Source organism: Pristiophorus japonicus, chromosome 3 (assembly GCF_044704955.1).
Source record: "Pristiophorus japonicus isolate sPriJap1 chromosome 3, sPriJap1.hap1, whole genome shotgun sequence".
NCBI lineage: Eukaryota > Metazoa > Chordata > Chondrichthyes > Pristiophoridae > Pristiophorus > Pristiophorus japonicus.
The window spans coordinates 232,154,269-232,173,457 of record NC_091979.1 but is presented as its reverse complement, the minus strand read 5'-3'; the positions used below and the strand labels follow the sequence as shown (position 1 = coordinate 232,173,457).

The window sequence follows — 19,189 nt, the reverse complement described above, 5'->3', positions numbered from 1 at the left end:
AGTCAGAGTAGGAATCGCAGGATAGCAGAATCGCAGATGAATACGTGGCTTGAGCAGTGGTGCAGCAGGGAGGGATTCAAATTCCTGGGGCATTGGAACAGGTTCTGGGGGAGGTGGGACCAGTACAAACTGGACGGTCTGCACCTGGGCAGGACCGGAACCAATGTCCTAGGGGGAGTGTTTGCTATTGCTGTTGGGGAGGAGTTAAACTAATATGGCAGGGGGATGGGAACCAATGCAGGGAGACAGAGGGAAACAAAAAGGAGACAAAAGCAAAAGACAGAAAGGAGATGAGTAAAAGTGCAGGGCAGAGAAAACCGCGGCAAAAAACAAAAAGGGCCACTGAATATAAAGGGGCTACAGGAGGGGTCAAAACTAAAAATCATGGTTTAAAAACTAGGATTAAAACACTCTATCTAAATGCACGCAGCATTCGAAATAAAGTAAATGAGTTGACAGCACAAATCATTACAAATGGGTATGATTTGGTGGCCATTACAGAAACATGGTTGCAGGATGGCCAAGACTGGGAATTAAACATACATGGGTATCTGACAATTCGGAAAGATAGACAAGAAGGGAAAGGAGGTGGGGTAGCTCTGTTAATAAAGGATGATATCAGGGCAGTTGAGAGACACGATTTTGGCTCCAATGAACAAAATGTTGAATCATTGTGGGTGGAGATTAGAGATAGTAAGGGGAAAAAGTCACTGGTGGGCGTAGTTTATAGGCCCCCAAATAATAACTTCATGGTGGGGCAGGCAATAATCAAGGGAATAATGGAGGCATGTGAAAAAGGAACGGCAGTAGTCATGGGGGATTTTAACCTACATATCGATTGGTCAAATCAAATCGCACAGGGTAGCCTGGAGGAGGAATTCATAGAATGCATACGGGATTGTTTCTTAGAACAGTATGTAACAGAACCTACAAGGGAGCAAGCTATCTTAGATCTGGTCCTGTGTTATGAGACAGGAAAAATAAACGATCTCCTAGTAAAAGATCCTCTCGGAATGAGTGATCACAGTATGGTTGAATTTGTAATACAGATTGAGGGTGAGGAAGTTGTGTCAGAAACGAGCGTACTATGCTTAAACAAAGGGGACTACAGTGGGATGAGGGCAGAGTTGGCTAAAGTAGACTGGAAACACAGATTAAACGGTGGCACAATTGAGGAACAGTGGAGGACTTTTAAGGAGCTCTTTCATAGTGCTCAACAAAAATATATTCCAGTGAAAAAGAAGGGCGGTAAGAGAAGGGATAACCAGCCGTGGATAACCAAGGAAATAAAGGAGAGTATCAAATCAAAGACCAATGCGTATAAGGTGGCCAAGGTTAATGGGAAACTAGAGGATTGGGAAAATTTTAAACAACAGCAAAGAATGACTAAGAAAGCAATAAAGAAAGGAAAGATAAATTATGAAGGTAAACTTGCGCAAAACATAAAAACAGATAGTAAAAGCTTTTACAGATATATAAAATGGAAAAGAGTGACTAAAGTAAATGTTGGTCCCTTAGAAGATGAGAAGGGGGATTTAATAATGGGAAATGTGGAAATGGCTGAGACCTTAAACAATTATTTTGCTTCGGTCTTCACAGTGGAAGACACAAAAACCATGCCAAAAATTGCTGGTCACAGGAATGTGGGAAGGGAGGACCTTGAGACAATCACTATCACTAGGGGGGTAGTGCTGGACAGGCTAATGGGACTCAAGGTAGACAAGTCCCCTGGTCCTGATGAAATGCATCCCAGGGTATTAAAAGAGATGGCGGAAGTTATAGCAGATGCATTCGTTATAATCTACCAAAATGCTCTGGACTCTGGGGAGGTACCAGCGGATTGGAAAGCAGCTAATGTAACGCCTCTGTTTTAAAAAGGGGGCAGACAAAAGGCAGGTAACTATAGGCCGGTTAGTTTAACATCTGTAGTGGGGAAAATGCTTGAAGCTATCATGAAGGAAGAAATAGCGGGACATCTAGATAGGAATAGTGCAATCAAGCAGACGCAGCATGGATTCATGAAGGGGAAATCATGTTTAACTAATTTACTGGAATTCTTTGAGGATATAACGAGCATGGTGGATAGAGGTGTACTGATGGATGTGGTGTGTTTAGATTTCCAAAAGGCATTCGATAAGGTGCCACACAAAAGGTTACTGCAGAAGATAAGGGTACGCGGAGTCAGAGGAAATGTATTAGCATGGATAGAGAATTGGCTGGCGAACAGAAAGCAGAGAGTCGGGATAAATGGGTCCTTTTTGGGTTGGAAATCAGTGGTTAGTGGTGTGCCACAGGGATCGGTGCTGGGACCACAACTGTTTACAATATACATAGATGACCTGGAAGAGGGGATAGAGTGTAGTGTAACAAAATTTGCAGATGACACAAAGATTAGTGGGAAAGCGGGTTGTGTAGAGGACACAGAGAAGCTGCAGAGGTTTGGATAGGTTAAGCGAATGGGCGAAGGTTTGGCAGATGGAATACAATGTCGGAAAGTGTGAGGTCATCCACCTTGGGAAAAAAAAACAGTAAACGGGAATATTATTTGAATGGGGAGAAATTACAACATGCTGAGGTGCAGAGAGACCTGGGGTCCTTGTGCATGAATCCCAAAAAGTTAGTTTGCAGGTAATCAGGAAGGCGAATGGAATGTTAGCCTTCATTGCGAGAGGGATGGAGTACAAAAGCAGGGAGGTCCTGCTGCAACTGTATAGGGTATTGGTAAGGCCGCACCTGGAGTACTGCGTGCAGTTTTAGTCACCTTACTTAAGGAAAGATACACTGGCTTTGGAGGGGGTACAGAGACGATTCACTAGGCTGATTCCGGAGATGAGGGGGTTACCTTATGATGATAGATTGAGTAGACTGGGTCTTTACTCGTTGGGAGTTCAGAAGGATGAGGGGTGATCTTATAGAAACATTTAAAATCATGAAAGGGATAGACAAGATAGAGGCAGTGAGGTTGTTTCCACTGGTAGGGGAGACTAGAACTAGGGGGCACAGCCTCAAAATACGGGGGAGCCAATTTAAAACTGAGTTGAGAAGGAATTTCTTCTCCCAGAGGGTTGTTAATCTGTGGAATTCTCTGCCCAAGGAAGCAGTTGAGGCTAGCTCATTGAATGTATTCAAGTCACAGATAGATAGATTTTTAACCAATCAGGGAATTAAGGGTTACGGGGAGAGGGCAGGTAAGTGGAGCTGAGTCCACGGCCAGATCAGCCATGATCTTGTTGAATGGCGGAGCAGGCTCGAGGGGCTAGATGGCCTTCTCCTGTTCCTAATTCTTATGTTCTTATAATCGGTTAATTAAAGGGAGAGCATCCTCTGAATAAGTGGCTATGAAGCATATGTAAATGTGAGGTCTGAATATTGATTTTTGTGTGGCTGAGGGAGTGTAAAGGAGTGCTGGATAGGTGTAAGAGAGGTGTAAGTGTGATCTTTGAACATTACCTGCGTTTGAGTCCAATAGACGAATGGCGCAAGAGTGTGCAAGAGGAACCAAGAATTTCCTCCATGAGGAAGTGGAGAAATTAGTGGCTGTTATTGAGGAGAAATGGCTGGAGCTGGATATCAGCAAGAGTGGTCCGTCAAAGGTCTCCCCCAAGGAAATGAGGAAAAGGTGGAACCTGGTTGCTGAAGAATTCTCCGCTGGGGTCAACACCGCAAGATCTGGAAGCAGGACGTCGGTCAAGTAGTTAGTGTAAGTATTATCTTCATCGTTAAATTGAATTGCAGTGGGAAATGTGAGCATCTGTATGTGTCCCACACATCAGATGCGCACCATGTCTGACAATTAATATTTTCACCTTTGCAGAAGAAATTGGCCCACAACAAGAGGGAGAGAACTAGAACAGGAGGAGGTCCGCCAAATCTGCACCAACTGACACCCCTGGAACAGAGGGTTGCTGACTTGCTGACTCGCACCGGCAGAAAAAGAATCAGCTCTGCACAAGCTGGACCCACACGCGAGGGTGAGGGTGAGCCATTAAAATGCATAATGACCCTTCAAATCAACCTGCTGACTGGCCTGCTACGCGTGAGACTACTCATGCCACCCATCCTGCCCCCTCCTGTGCTGCTAACCATTTGATTGTTGTGTTGCCTTTTGCAGAAGAAGACGACACTCCTCAAGATCCTGAGGATCCAGATGCGTGCTCCAGACCAAGGCGGGTGGGGGGAGGAGGGTTCCATGGAAATATGTGCTCAGGAGAATGCTGACTGCGATATCGATCAGGACCTATCACAGGGCATCACACAGCCAGAACCCTCCATTAGCTCCTCGGCAACCTTCCATGGATTCACACCCTCCGAGGTCGCAGGTCCGAGTGGCGGTCGGGAAATGCATCTTGGGACACCTAGTCCCCCACCGTCCCAGCCTGCGCCTCGCACTGGAGGGGTGCCACTAGGCAGACCCATGGTGAGGGGAAGGAGAAGCCGGCCAGTCTCTCCTGAGAGGCAGCCCTCAGCAGAAGTTAATCAGGTTTCTTCATTGGGTGAGGAGACCAATGCCCTCACAAGATCACACGTGGTGGCCGTCAGTGGGGTGCGCGATAAGGTCGCCACACTATCGGGTGAAATCTCTGCACTAAGACGGGAAGTCAGGACGGGCATTTCAGAGGGTGTGCAGACGATGGTGGATGCCATGAGGGAGCTGGCTTCTGCAATAAGGGCACAAAGGCCGGAGACTCAAATGCCACTCCCACTTCACTCCACACACCAGCCACCGGTCAGACCCAAGCCTGGCCCCCAAAACCCGCCCCCCCCCCACCACCATCACCGACCCTATAAGGAAGTGCACTTTCCCCGAGATGTGGGTGAGGGATTGGTGTAGACTTTCTTTCCTGCTGTGGATGTTGTTGTTGTTGTTTGTATCGTTGAAGTGCACTGTAAAATTCACAATAAAAGATATTTTGCATCAAAACTGAATCATCCTCCACGCAACATTTAGGGTCAACTGTAAAAAGTAAAAAAATCCCTCACCCCTACAGTCATGCGTGCCTGCTGCCCCAGCCCTGGCGGGAGGGCTAGCCGGTGTGTTCTGCAGTCAGCAAGGTAGGACTGCTCTATTTTCTGTAGCTGATTTATCTCTCATTTATTTGTGGTGATGTTGTGCAGAGCTGTTGTGCTGAAGATGTTGCAATGTTGTGCTGATGTTGTGAAGGTCTTTAGAGCTTTGGAATCCTCTAACTCACCCCCAACCCCCCCACCTCCATCTCTGGCTACCTGCGCTGATATCTTAAATGTAGCTAAGGTTTTTCTGTGCCTACAAAAGTGGCCACATACACTGGCCTAAGTTAGTTTGGAGTAACGTTCAGCTGGCCAAATTTGCTTCTATGGCCAAAACAGGTGTAAGTGGCTGGTCACGCCCCCTTTTGGAGAAAAAAAAATAAACTACAACAAAACCTAACTAACTGACTTACATTGGAGCAATTAAATGGGGAAATGTGCGATTTTTTTTAAGTTAATCCAAAAAAATCTACTTGCTCCAAAAAAAGCAGGGCAACTCTTGGGGAAATTTGAGCCCTTTGTGTGTAGAAGTGTTGCCTAACTTCACTCCTGAAAGGTCTGGTTCTAATTTTTAGACTCTGCCCCCTCGTCCTAGACTCCCCAACCAGCGGAAATCCACCCTATCTGTTCCCCTTAATATCCTGAAAACTTCAATCAAATCACCCCTTAATCTTCTAAATTCTAGGGAATACAACCCTAGTTTGTGTAATCTCGCCTTGTAATTTAACCCTTGGGGTCCAGGTATCACAGGTAAACCTACGCTGCACGCCCTCCAAGGCCAATATACCTTCCCTAAGGTGTAGTGTGCCCAGAACTGCTCACAGTGCTCCAGGTGTGGTCTAACCAGGGTTTTGTATAGCTGCAGCATAACTTCTACCCCCTTGTATTCTAGTCCTGTAGATATAAAGGCCAGCATTCCATTAGCCTTTGTGATTATTTTCTGTACCTGTCCATGATAATTTAATGATGGATGTACCTGGACCCCCAAGTCTTTGAACCTCCGCTGCTTCTAGCTTTTCAGGTACTTTACAAAGTACCCTGTTCTATCCCTTTTAGGTCCAAAGTAAATGACCTCACATTTGCCTGCATTGAAATCCATTTGCCACAGTTTTTCCCATTCACTTAATCTGTTGATATCCCTGTGTAATTTTATGCTTCCATCCACACTGCCTGCAATGCCGCCTATCCAGTTGTTAATAAATACGGTGAATAGTTGAAGCCCCAACACAGATCCCTGTGGGACCACAGAGTAATCTATTCTATGAGATGCGCGGGTAGAAACATAGAAACATAGAAAATAGGTGCAGGAGTAGGCCATTCGGCCCTTCTAGCCTGCACCGCCATTCAATGAGTTCATGGCTGAACATGCAACTTCAGTACCCCATTCCTGCTTTCTCGCCATACCCCTTGATCCCCCTAGTAGTAAGGACCTCATCTAACTCCTTTTTGAATATATTTAGTGAATTGGCCTCAACAACTTTCTGTGGTAGAGAATTCCACAGGTTCACCACTCTCTGGGTGAAGAAGTTCCTCCGCATCTCGGTCCTAAATGGCTTACCCCTTATCCTTAGACTGTGACCTCTGGTTCTGGACTTCCCCAACATTGGGAACATTCTTCCTGCATCTAACCTGTCTAACCCCGTCAGAATTTTAAATGTTTCTATGAGGTCCCCTCTCATTCTTCTGAACTCCAGTGAATACAAGCCCAGTTGATCCAGTCTTTCTTGATAGGTCAGTCCCGCCATCCCGGGAATCAGTCTGGTGAACCTTCGCTGCACTCCCTCAATAGCAAGAATGTCCTTCCTCAGGTTAGGAGACCAAAACTGTACACAATACTCCAGGTGTGGCCTCACCAATGCCCTGTACAACTGTAGCAACAACTCCCTGCCCCTGTACTCAAATCCCCTTGCTATGAAGGCCAACATGCCATTTGCTTTCTTAACCGCCTGCTGCACCTGCATGCCAACCTTCAATGACTGATGTACCACGACACCCAGGTCTCTTTGCACCTCCCCTTTTCCTAATCTGTCACCATTCAGATAATAGTCTGCCTCTCTGTTTTTACCACCAAAGTGGATAACCTCACATTTATCCACATTATACTTCATCTGCCATGCATTTGCCCACTCACCTAACCTATCCAAGTCGCTCTGCAGCCTCACAGCATCCTCCTCGCAGCTCACACTGCCACCCAACTTAGTGTCATCCACAAATTTGGAGATACTACATTTAATCCCCTCATCTAAATCATTAATGTACAATGTAAACAGCTGGGGCCCCAGCACAGAACCTTGCAGTACCCCACTAGTCACTGCCTGCCATTCTGAAAAGTACCCATTTACTCCTACTCTTTGCTTCCTGTCTGACAACCAGTTCTCAATCCATGTCAGCACACTACCCCCAATCCCATGTGCTCTAACTTTGCACATCAATCTCTTGTGTGGGACCTTGTCGAACGCCTTCTGAAAGTCCAAATATACCACATCAACTGGTTCTCCCTTGTCCACTCTACTGGAAACATCCTCAAAAAATTCCAGAAGATTTGTCAAGCATGATTTCCCTTTCACAAATCCATGCTGACTTGGACCTATCATGTCACCTCTTTCCAAATGCACTGCTATGACATCCTTAATAATTGATTCCATCATTTTACCCACTACCGATGTCAGGCTGACCGGTCTATAATTCCATTTTCTCTCTCCCTCCTTTTTTAAAAAGTGGGGTTACATTGGCTATCCTCCACTCTATAGGAACTGATCCAGAGTCAATGGAATGTTGGAAAATGACTGTCAATGCATCCACTATTTCCAAGGCCACCTCCTTAAGTACTCTGGGATGCAGTCCATCAGGCCCTGGGGATTTATCGGCCTTCAATCCCATCAATTTCCCCAACACAATTTCCCGGCTAATAAGGATTTCCCTCAGTTCCTCCTCCTTACTAGACCCCCCGACCCATTTTATAACCGGAAGGTTGTTTGTGTCCTCCTTCGTGAATACCGAACCAAAGTACTTGTTCAATTGGTCCGCCATTTCTTTGTTCCCCGTTATGACTTCCCCTGATTCTGACTGCAGGGGACCTACGTTTGTCTTTACTAACCTTTTTCTCTTTACATATCAATAGAAAGTTTTGCAATCCGTCTTAATGTTCCCTGCAAGCTTCTTCTCATACTCCATTTCCCCTGCCCTAATCAAACCCTTTGTCCTCCTCTGCTGAGTTCTAAATTTCTCCCAGTCCCCAGGTTCGCTGCTATTTCTGGCCAATTTGTATGCCACTTCCTTGGCTTTAATACTATCCCTGATTTCCCTTGATAGCCACGGTTGAGCCACCTTCCCTTTTTTATTTTTATGCCAGACAGGAATGTACAATTGTTGTAGTTCATCCATGCGGTCTCTAAATGTCTGCCATTGCCCATCCACAGTCAACCCCTTAAGTATCATTCGCCAATCCATCCCAGTCAATTCACACCTCATACCTTCAAAGTTAGCCTTCTTTAAGTTCTGGACCATGGTCTCTGAATTAACTGTTTCATTCTCCATCCTAATGCAGAATTCCACCATATTATGGTCACTCTTCCCCAAGGGGCCTCGCACAACGAGATTGCTAATTAATCCTCTCTCATTACATAACACCCAGTCTAAGATGGCCTCCCCCCTAGTTGGTTCCTCGACATATTGGTCTAAAAAACCATCCCTTATGCAATCCAGGAAATCCTCCTCCACCGTATTGCTTCCAGTTTGGTTAGCCCAATCTATGTGCATATTAAATTATATAAATGCCAGGCTTTCTTTGGGTATAAGGCACTGCACCATGGAGCTGGCTTTCAACAGACGGCGGTATGGCTGCTGGCAAAGCCTGGTGCAGGAGACCACGATGGCAAGCACTGTACACCGATCGAATATTAAACACTGCACACCTGTTGGTACCACAGCTGGGCTGTCTTCACCCCAGCTCCCCAGATGTTGGAGAAGGTCTCCAGCACGGGGACGCTCTCGCCGATGTAATCCAGCTTGCACAGGTGCCCGCTCTCCAGTATCTCTCTGATCTTCTCCGCTATCCTTTTTCCCACGCCAGGGATTTTACAGGCTTCCTACGGGGGGGGCAGAGGGAAAACCTGCTCAGAAACAACTTCACACACACACAAATCTCTCGGAAGGTGTCAGGACAAGTTTATAAGGCTGTTAAAACAGTTTCTCCCTATTTGGGTCAAAATCCTGGACCTCCCTCCCCAACAGCACTGTGGGAGCACTTTCACCACGCAGTTCAAGGCGGCTAACCACCACCTTCTCAAGGACGATTAGGGATGGGCAATAAATGCCGACCTTGCCAGCGATGCTCACATCCCGAGAACAAATTTTTAAAAAAGCATACAGGAACCATGGCTTTAAAAATAGAGGCATGGAGTACGAAAACAAGGAAGCTATGCTAACCCTTTATAAATCACTGGTTAGGCCGTGGCTGGTGTATTGCGCCCAATTCTGGGCACCGCACTTTATGAAGGATGTGAAGGCCTTGGAGAGAGTGCAGAAGAGATTTACTAGAATGGCACCAGGGTTGAGAGACTTCAGTTATGTGGATAGACTGGAGAAGCTGGGGTTGTTCTCCTTAGAGCAGAAAAGGTTAAGCGGAGATTTAATAAATTATGAGGGATCTTGATAAGAGTAAATGGGGAGAAACTGTTTCCACTGGCAGGTGGGTTGATAACCAGAGGACACAGATAATTAGCAAGAGAACCAGGCGCAGGGCGGGAGGAGGGGGGAGGATGAAGAGACATTTTTTTACGCAGCGAGTTGTTGTGATCTGGAACGCGCTGCCTGAAAGGGCGGTGGGAGCAGATTCAACAGTAACGTTTAAAAGGGAATTGGATAAATACTTGAAAAGGAAAAATTTATAAGGCTGTGGGGAAAGAGCAGGGGGGAGTGGGATTAATTGGATGGACCTTTCAAAGAGCCAGCACAGCCACAAAGGACTGAATGGCCTCCTCCTGTGCTGTATGACTGGCAGTATTCGGCTGAAAGGCTGCAGTTGAGAGGAAAGGAAAGGGGCCTGGTGACGGAGAACGTTGAGACTCTTGACTGACTGAAAGACGTGGTTCAGACACCGTCCCAAGCTCGCCCACACTGTCCTGGGAAAGGGGGAGTGGAGGAGGATACCGTCCCAAGCTCACCCACACTGTCCTGGGAAAGGGGGAGTGGAGGCAGACACCGTCCCAAGCTCACCCACACTGTCCTGGGAAAGGGGGAGTGGAGGCAGACACCGTCCCAAGCTCACCCACACTGTCCTGGGAAAGGGGGAGTGGAGGCAGACACCGTCCCACGGGTCTAGGTCTGGTGGGGAGGAGGGGAGGGAATATCAGTCACACTGATTCCGTGCCCCGGGCCCCGGGCCCCAGGCAGGTACACGGTCACAGAAGCAGTGACAAGAATAATGACAGAGAGAGAGAGGGACAGGAAAAGCATGTTCCTCGTCTGCAATGAACATTTTAGAGGGAGTTTCGATCCAGGAGATGGATGTGGTACACAGTCAACACGGATAGGTCTGACCCAGGCTCTAGGAACCAAAGTGAACTCGGTCTGCTGGGTTGATTCCCACTTGTAATGTATTAGTTTTATGAGATATTTGCTTAAGAATTCATAGCAACACATTGCTATTAAGAACTAGTTGGTTTATTAGCAAAAGGTTTAACAATCACACGACACATTACCAGTTCATCCACCAGGCTCACAACCACCTGCCTCATCGTGGATCCCCCGAACCCAACTGGCTGGGGTTTTATTGAGTCTTGTGAACATCATGTGACTGGCTAAGCCACACCCAACTTTACAACTATTTTGGGTAGAACATTAATATCATTGGCCCCTTTTGTAAGGACACAAAAAACCCACAAATTAACATTAAAGGGAACCTTGACAAATCAAATTAAATAAAAATGTTGTTCCCTGTTGAAATGATGCACTCCAGTCCCTCCGGCGCCCACCTCTCGCGGAAGGCCGCGAGCGGACCGGTGGACACCGCGTGCTCCATCTCCAGGGACACCCTGGCTCAGATGTCCACCAGCTCTACAACTCTTTTAGTGTAAACAAAATTAAACATTAAATCAAGCACCCCCCGATCTGGGGGACACTCCAGACACTTTTAACTGCCCTCTTTTTTTTGGGGGGGGGTTTTTTGTGATTTTTTTGGGGGGGCATTAAAATCATATAATTTACAAGTGCCCCCTATAAAAGGGGAGGGGGACACTAAAACCCGGCAATTAAAACAAATTAAACTTTAAAACAAATAAAATCAAATTAAAATTTGGTTGCCGGGGGTAACAATGCACTCCAGTCCCTCCGGTGCCCACCTCTCGCGGAAGGCCACGAGCGCACCGGTGGACACCGCATGCTCCATCTCCAGGGACACCCTGGTTCGGATGTCCACCAGCTCTACAAACCTGTGAGCATACTCACAGGTGCATACATTGCAGCATGGAGATTTTACCTCATACGAGGACACTGGCTTCTGGTAATTCTTCAGGGCATTGATGGCCTTGGTGTATCCCAGCGCCCTCCACTTGTCGCCTTGATGCGTGTACGCAGTCGCCAGCACCTCCAGCTTGTCTGTGACGGGCTTGTTGTGGTTTTGCTTCTTGCTCTCGGACGACTGCGCGCACACCCACCTGCCGCTGATGATGGGTTCGCTGGGGCCAGGCTCACCGGCCGAATGTCTGCTCCCTGAGATCAGCGTTCGCAGGTCTCGCTCGGAAACCCCATCGTCTTCAGGGTCACTGCCACCTTCGTCTTCCGATAACTGGGGAGACACTTGCTGTAACAACAACAACTTGTATTTATATTGCGCCTTTAACGTAGTGAAACGTCACAAGACGCCTCATAGGAGTGTTATGCGATATAAATTTGACACCGAGCTGCATAAGTAGAAATTAGTGCAGGTGACCAAAAGCTTGGTAAAAGAGGAATGTTTTAAGGAGTGTCTTAAAGGAGGAAAGAGAGGTAGAGAGGTTTAGGCAGGGAGTTCGAGAGTTTGGGGCCTAGGCGACAGAAGGCACGGCCACCAATGGTTGAGTGATTATAATCAGGGATGCTCAAGAGGGCAGAATTAGAGGAGCGCAGACATCTCGGGGGGTTGTGGGGCTGGAGGAGATTACAGAGATAGGGAGGGACAAGGCCATGGAGGGATTTGAAAACAAGGATGAGAATTTTGAAATCGATGCGTTGCCTAACTGGGAGCCAATGTAGGTCAGCGAGCACAGAGGGTGATGATGAGTGGGACTTAGTGCAATTTAGGACACGGGCAGCCGAGTTTTGGATCATCTCTAGTTTACGTAGGGTAGAATAAATCACCAATACATCACATTTAGATATAGCTGGATCCCACTTCGCCCCTTTAGTTCAGTTGGTAAATGTATAAGCCCGCCCCTCCGAAGGTGCAGCACTCCCTCAGTACTGCCCCTCCGACAGTGCAGCGCTACCTCAGTACTGTCCCTCTGATAGTGTGGCAGTCTCTCAGTACTGCCCCTCTGATAGTACAGCATTTCCTCAGCACTGCACTGAGAGTGTCAGCCTAGATTTATGTGCTCTCTGGAGTGGGACTCGAACCCACGACCTTCTGACTCAGAGGTGAGAGTGCTGTCCACTGAGCCACGGCTGACACTATGTCCCACATTGGGGGAGCTTATCGTCTCATTGGCACAGAAAAAAGGGGCGTTTGGCAGGAGAATTCTTTTTAGAAAACTGAATTTTCGAACAAGGCTTGAAATGGTCAGTCAACACTTCCACCTGAGAACAGCGGAAACCTTAACAACATATCAGGGTCCTACGCTGATCGTAGGATTGTTGAGTTCCACTGGGAACTCTCTGGAGAGACAGCAGCAGGTGCCCTCGCCCCCACTCCCCCCCCAAAACCGGGTCGCCTCCCCACCACCACAAGAGTACAAGAGTCGACCTCCGCTCGCCTCTGCGGAGCGGCCCTGGGTTTTAGTTGAGCGGTGGCAGCTTGCCCATCACATTCAAATGAGGGCCTCCAGCTGGAGTAATCGTTCCGCCCGGCGCCCACTGGGTATCGCTGAGTGATACAGCCCCAATGTCCCCGGTTCAATCCCTGATCGCGGCCGAGTTAGCTGGTCACAGCCAGGCCATAGTTTGGGGCGGGGGGAGTGGTCGGGAATCAGCCAGGGCTCCAACTTTGGAGCTCTGACTCCCACTCTGGAAGGCTCTCCAATGGCTCCTGTTGGAAAATCTGAGTATGTTGACATTGGGCTCGGAGCCAGAGGCCTGTGAGAGCCCATCGAATCGCACAACAAGAGCCAGTCAGTCCCTCAGGACAAAAGAGCAGGAAAGGCCACACAAATAAATTGGAAAGCAAACACACTTCCGGGGCACTGTGGTTTCATGCCAACACGATATATTTCAGGTCCAGTGCCCTGTGATACCTTGGGGCCGGGGGGCAGGCGGGGGGGAGCGGAGGGCACGCAGGGGCGGTGAGAGTGCAAATAGAAAACAACAACAACTTGCATTTATACAGCGCCTTTAACATAGTAAAATGTCCCAAGGCGCTTCACAGGAGCATCAGGCAAAAGTTGACCCTGAGGCACATCTGGAAATATTAGGACAGGTGACCAAAAGATTGGTCAAAGGGGGAGGTTTTGAGGAGTGTCTTAAAGGAGGACGGAGAGGTTTAGGGAGGGAATTCCAGAGCTTGGGGCCCAGGCAGCTGAAGGCACAGCCACCAATGGAGGAGCGAAGGAAGTCGGGGATGCGCAAGAGGCCGTAATTGGAGGACCCGCGCAGAGATCGCAGAGGAGCTGAAGGGGGTTACAGAGATAGCGGGGGGAGGTTACTCCACCTTTGCTGTAGAGGCTCGTGCTGCTCCACTGTTTTCCTCAGCCTTGCTCTCTCCTGGCTGCTCAGCGAAATGCTCCTCTGCCTTTGTACAGTTTAAAACGGCCTTCGACTGTGTCCCCGATTGGCTGTTGCCTTGCTGACCCTCGCCCCCCGACCCCTGAGCATTAACCCGCTGCTCAGGCTGCAGGTACCTGTCCAGGACGAAGACGCTGTAGCCCGCGGTGCTCAGAACTCTCCTCTCCGAGATGCATAAACTGAGCCAGGCCGACTGTAGCAGCTGGACCTTGGGAGGCAGCTTCTCCAGCTTCAGCAGGCGAAAGGCACGGTCGCAGTCCATCCCATCGGCGACGATCACGTGGGTAACGGCGGGGGAGAAAGCCAGGCTGACCCCCCCGCCATTCTGCACAATCTGCTTGTGAAAGATCTCAGTCCTGGCCTTTCCAATCCCGGCCGGGACGATGTATGCCGTCACTCCACTCAGCCAGGGCTCTGCAGAAATGGGAGAAAGGAAGGAGGAGAATTTTAAATAAATGCCAATGCCATGGAGCGCTGGGATGTGCTTCTGAACCTTGAAGGGAGCCGAGAGCAGCAGTCCTTGGCTGTGCTTGGCACGAAGGAGGCTAAGTTGAATGTGAAAGGGGGGGGCGGAGGGGGAGGAACCTACACGACAAGCAAGCGGGCCAGTAACCAGAGGTCTCAGATTTGAAATAATTGGCAAAAGAGGGATGTTATAATCTGGAACGCACGATCTGAAAGGGTGGTGGAATCAGATTCCACTGGAACTTTCAAAGGACAATTGGACATGTGTTTGAAGATAACTCATTTGCAGGGTTATGCAGGAAAAGCTGGGGTATGGGACTAAACTGGACAGCTCTTTCAGAGCCGGCACAGGCACCAGAGGCCGAACGGCCTCCTCCTGTGCTGTGAGTTTCTACGCCAACAGAGTCAGGGATCAGAAACATTGCTCTGGCTCACCAGCAGCAACACGAGGGCAGACCTGCGATTTAATAGGCGCATGAAACCCTGTAACCCCCAAGGGATGGATTTTCAGCTTTGCTGATTTCGGGGCGGTAAAGTTTGTGCCTGGGAACAGTTTGCGCCTCAGTCAGCAAAATTGGGCAGCTGGGCCCTGAGTGTGGGGCGGGGTGCTAAGGGAGGCGTTGTACACCTCTCTCAGGGTGCTAGGCAGGCTGAGCAAGGGAAAATCCCCAGCTAAAGAGCGGCCAAGGGAGAAAAAAAAGAAAAGAAAAAACAAACAATCACGCTTACCTTAGGACGGCATTACTTACCTCTCTGCTGTCGGTGTAGGTTGGACTGCCCACTGTTTTCCCAGGCGGTCACAGCAGGGCGCGCTGCGGGGCATATGGTACTGCTCCCTGCCCCCGTAAAACCGGCTCCAAAAACCCCGGGGTGGGGGGGGGGGGGCGGAGGCTAATAGCTGATTGCCCGCCCAGAAAACCTCACCGCCACCACTGCCGCCACTCCGGGTGACCATCACCGGGAAATCCAGCCCATAATATTCGATTGTTATTTCTTTGCCATGATGTAGAATTTGGGACTGTTTTGCAGCAGGCTTGTGCAGATCGCATCATCCACAATACTGTTTCTGCATGTTCCCAACAGTAGTGAGTGTTACTGAACAAAGATTTAGCAGCAGTTCGGATGCCCACTTTCTTGCCCGGCGAGTGATGTCTGGCGGGGCGGGGGGTGGGGGGGGGGGTAGAGCTTTGGCAAGAGAGGGAGAGGGAGAATCAAATCTTGGACCAAGATGCAAAACTCCAGCGCTCCACTCTCCCGCTGCGAGGGTGATCCAATCCCAGCAGCTAACTGAGTTCTGATACTCCATTGCAGCGCTGAGGGGGTGCTGCATTGTTGGAGGTGCCGATCTTCAGTTTAGATGTTAAACCAGGGCCTTGTTTGGATGGGCCAAGTGGATATTAACATCGCAAAACGGCAGGCAGTTCTCCTGATGTCCTGGCCAATGTTTCTCACTCAACTAAGCTCTACCGAAAGACAGATTAACTGGCCAAACACCTCAATACTCATTGTTTGGGATCTTTCAATGCACAAAATGACTGTTGCGCTTGCCTACGTGGTACGTGCCTTCTGAAAGACGTGTTAAGATGCTACATAAATAAAGACTATATAGCAGCTTTTACAACCTCAAAACGTCACAAAGTGTTTTACAGCCAATGAAGTACTTTTTGCATGCCATGAAGTGTAGTCACTATGGTAATGTAGGAAACGCGATTTGCGCACAGCAAGCTCCCACAAGCGGCAATGTTATAATGACCAGATCATCTGTACCAAATACACATCTTTCTTTCATTAATCATCTACAGACTATGGTTAGTTTCTGTCGGTTTCAACCTCCGCACCGTAAGGGCGAAGGTCACGTTTCGCTCTACCTGCATTGGCTTTCTCTGGCTTTGCTTTCTTCTGGGGCTCTCCGCCTGTGGCTAACGGGAGGTCCTGGGCACGTTTCACCTTCCGAAATGCCTTCACGATCCCCTGTGGCTCCATGTGCTGCTCGGCTAATTCTCAGTCAGGGCGAGCTCCCAATCAACCTGTTCAACGATCGGGACTTCACTTTCACAAAATAACACATTTCAAATCCCCCGCCCCCCCCCGCACACCTCCATTACCCCCTCTTCTCCCAAAAGTGCTGAATTTAGCTGGGGCCCTGTGGTGCTACAAGGCTGCTGTCTGGTATCTCACCCAAAAGCCCTTTCTTCACCCGTGGGTCTAGATAGTAAATATTGGCAGCTATTCAACTGCAGAGGCCATCACAACCAGCCCAAATCTCTCCTTCCCCACAAATCCACACACATGCTTTTGGTTAGGAGTTCGAGTTACTGGATAGTAAGCAGGAGTACGAAGCCTGGCTCATTCTCCTCTCTCTCACCTCGGGGAACAACAGGTAGCACCTCACCTGACAACTGCTGACTCAACACAGGCCAGGAAGGGAAGGTTTGATCATCCTGATCATCAACAACAACTTGTATTTATATAGCCCCTTTAACGTAGTGAAACGACCCATGGCACTTCACAGGTGTATTATGCAATAAAGATTTGAGTCACATATGTAGAAATTAGTGCAGGCTTGGTCTTGGAGGTAGGTATTAAGGAGCATCTTACAGGAGGAGAGGTAGAGAGGCGGAGAGCTTTAGGCAGGGAGATCCAGAGCTTGGGGCCCAGGCAGCTGAAGGCACGGCCACCAATGGTGGAGTGATTATAATCAGGGATGCTCAGGAAGACAGAATTAGAGGAGCGCAGACATCTCAAGGGGGTGTGGGGCTGGAGGAGAATACAGAGATAGGGAGGGGCGAGGCCATGGAGGGATTTGAAAACAAGGATGAGAAGTTTGAAATCGAGGCGTTGCTTAACTGGGAGCCAATGTAGGTCAGCAGGCACAGTGGGTGATGGGTTCGAATCAGCACCATGACAGTCTTTGCATTTACCCACAGAGTCACTGCTGCCTCATTGTGGATAGGGATCCGGAATGTTATGTTTAGAGAACTCACATCGCACCAACTCTGTCTCGTTACCTTCAAATTGTTAATTTACTGCCCATCGGAGATACTGGCAAGACGTTTCGTCCTCGATTTGCCCGGAGAAGCCCAGTGCTATTACCACGCTCTGTCCGACTGCAACCCAAGTATCACACAAAATTCCTGCGCCACTTGCCAGGGAAGGAGCACCTTCTCCGAGGTGGGCTGCCAGCAAGCCTGAAGGTCCCTCCTACTCTTTATACTGGAAGGTGGTGGGGGGAGACCCACACACACACCCATCACTCACACCCCCACTGGGCACCAACCCAGTGTTCACAGCTGGGTCTCCGTTCACCGGGGCAGTCTGGAGTGGGGCCTGAACTCGCCCCTTCGAATTCAGAGGCGGGAATGCTAACCCTGAGCCACTGGTCACTCAGTGAAGGCCAGGAGGTCGCCGGTGGAGTGAGTGGAGGCCTGAACGCCGCCGGAGGGAAGGCTCGCGCGTGAGGTAGGGCCCAAACCTGTATTTGAAGCTAGTCGGAGGCTCACCGCCGTTGAGATCGCCGGGGGTTGGTTGGAGTAGCTGAGTTGGCCGATGGGGAGCGGGAAGCGAGGGTCCAGCTGGAGGGACTTGGCAGCAGGAAGGTTGGCCTGGAAGGTAAGCCGAGGCAGTGGGCCCTTGCAGCACAAGATTTTAGGGGAGTAAGAGCACCTCGAGTCTCGTCGCCGAGAGCATGCAGAAAACAAGCACAGGCAACGGAAGGAGCGTGTGGCAAACCTGTCCCACCCACCCTTTCCCTCAACGACTATCTGTCCCACCTGTGACAGAGGCTGTAATTCCCATATTGGACTGTTCAGCCACCTGAGAACTCACTTTTAGAGTGGAAGCAAGTCTTCCTCGATTTCAAGAGGCTGCCTATGATGATGATGATGATGATGGTCACTCATGGCTGATCTTCTACCTCAACTCCACTTTCCCGTCCGATTCCCATATCCTTTGATTCCCCTAGAATTGAAAAATCTATCGATCTCAGCCTTGAATATATTCGGAGACTCAGCCTCCACAGCCCTCTGGGGCAGAGAATTCCAAGGATTCACAACCCTTATCCTGAGACTGTGAGCCCTGGTTCTGGACTCTCCAGCCAAGGGGAAACAACCTCTCAGCACCTACCCTGTCAATACCCCTCAGAATCTTGTATGTTTCAATGAGATCACCTCTCATTCTTCTAAACCCCAGAGAGTATAGGCCCATTCTACACAATCTCTCATCATAAGACAGCTCTCTCATCCCAGGAATCAATCAAGTGAACCTCCGTTGCACCGCCTCCAAGGCAAGTATATCCTTCCTCAATTATGGAGACCAAAGCTGTGCATAGAGCTAACCTGCCTTCCTACCAACATGTGAAAATGCCGGACACAAAAACACCAGCTGGACAATCTAACCTATCCTATGCATTCATAGAATCTTGCATTCTGTGTCGGCTCTTTGAAAGAGCTGTCCAATTAGCCCCACTCCCCCTGCTCTCTCCCCTTCAAGTGCCTTCCGGATCACAACAACCCACTGAATAATAAAAGGTCTCCTTATTTCCCCCTCTGGTTCTTTTGCCAATTATCTTAAATCTGTGCCCTCTGCTTCCCAACCCTCTTGCCACTGGAAACTGTTTCTCCTTATTTACTCTATTAAAAACCTTCATGATTTTGAACACCTCTATGAAATCTCACCTTAAACTTCTCTGCTCTCGGGAGAACAATCCCAGCTTCTCCAGTCTCTCCACGTCACTGAAGTCTCTCACCCCTGGTTCCATTCAAGTAAATCTTTTCTGCACTCTCTCCAAGGCCTTCTCGTCCTTCCT

The 19,189-nt window shown here is 49.0% G+C and overlaps 1 protein-coding gene across 2 annotated transcripts in view; it reads right to left on the bottom strand.

Moving 5' to 3' along the window:
- The window catches only part of poll (polymerase (DNA directed), lambda), a 44,112-nt gene that overhangs the window by 14,703 nt on the left and 10,220 nt on the right, over positions 1 to 19,189 (bottom strand). For both annotated transcript variants that reach the window (XM_070876394.1, XM_070876393.1), the window contains exons 3-6: positions 16,254 to 16,412; positions 13,847 to 14,334; positions 11,486 to 11,809; positions 8,922 to 9,095 (exon numbers count right to left, since the gene is read on the bottom strand). In XM_070876394.1, the coding sequence (XP_070732495.1) occupies positions 8,922 to 9,095; positions 11,486 to 11,809; positions 13,847 to 14,334; positions 16,254 to 16,368 (1,101 nt within the window). In that variant the 5' untranslated portion in view covers positions 16,369 to 16,412. The remainder of the gene's footprint in view (positions 1 to 8,921; positions 9,096 to 11,485; positions 11,810 to 13,846; positions 14,335 to 16,253; positions 16,413 to 19,189) is intronic.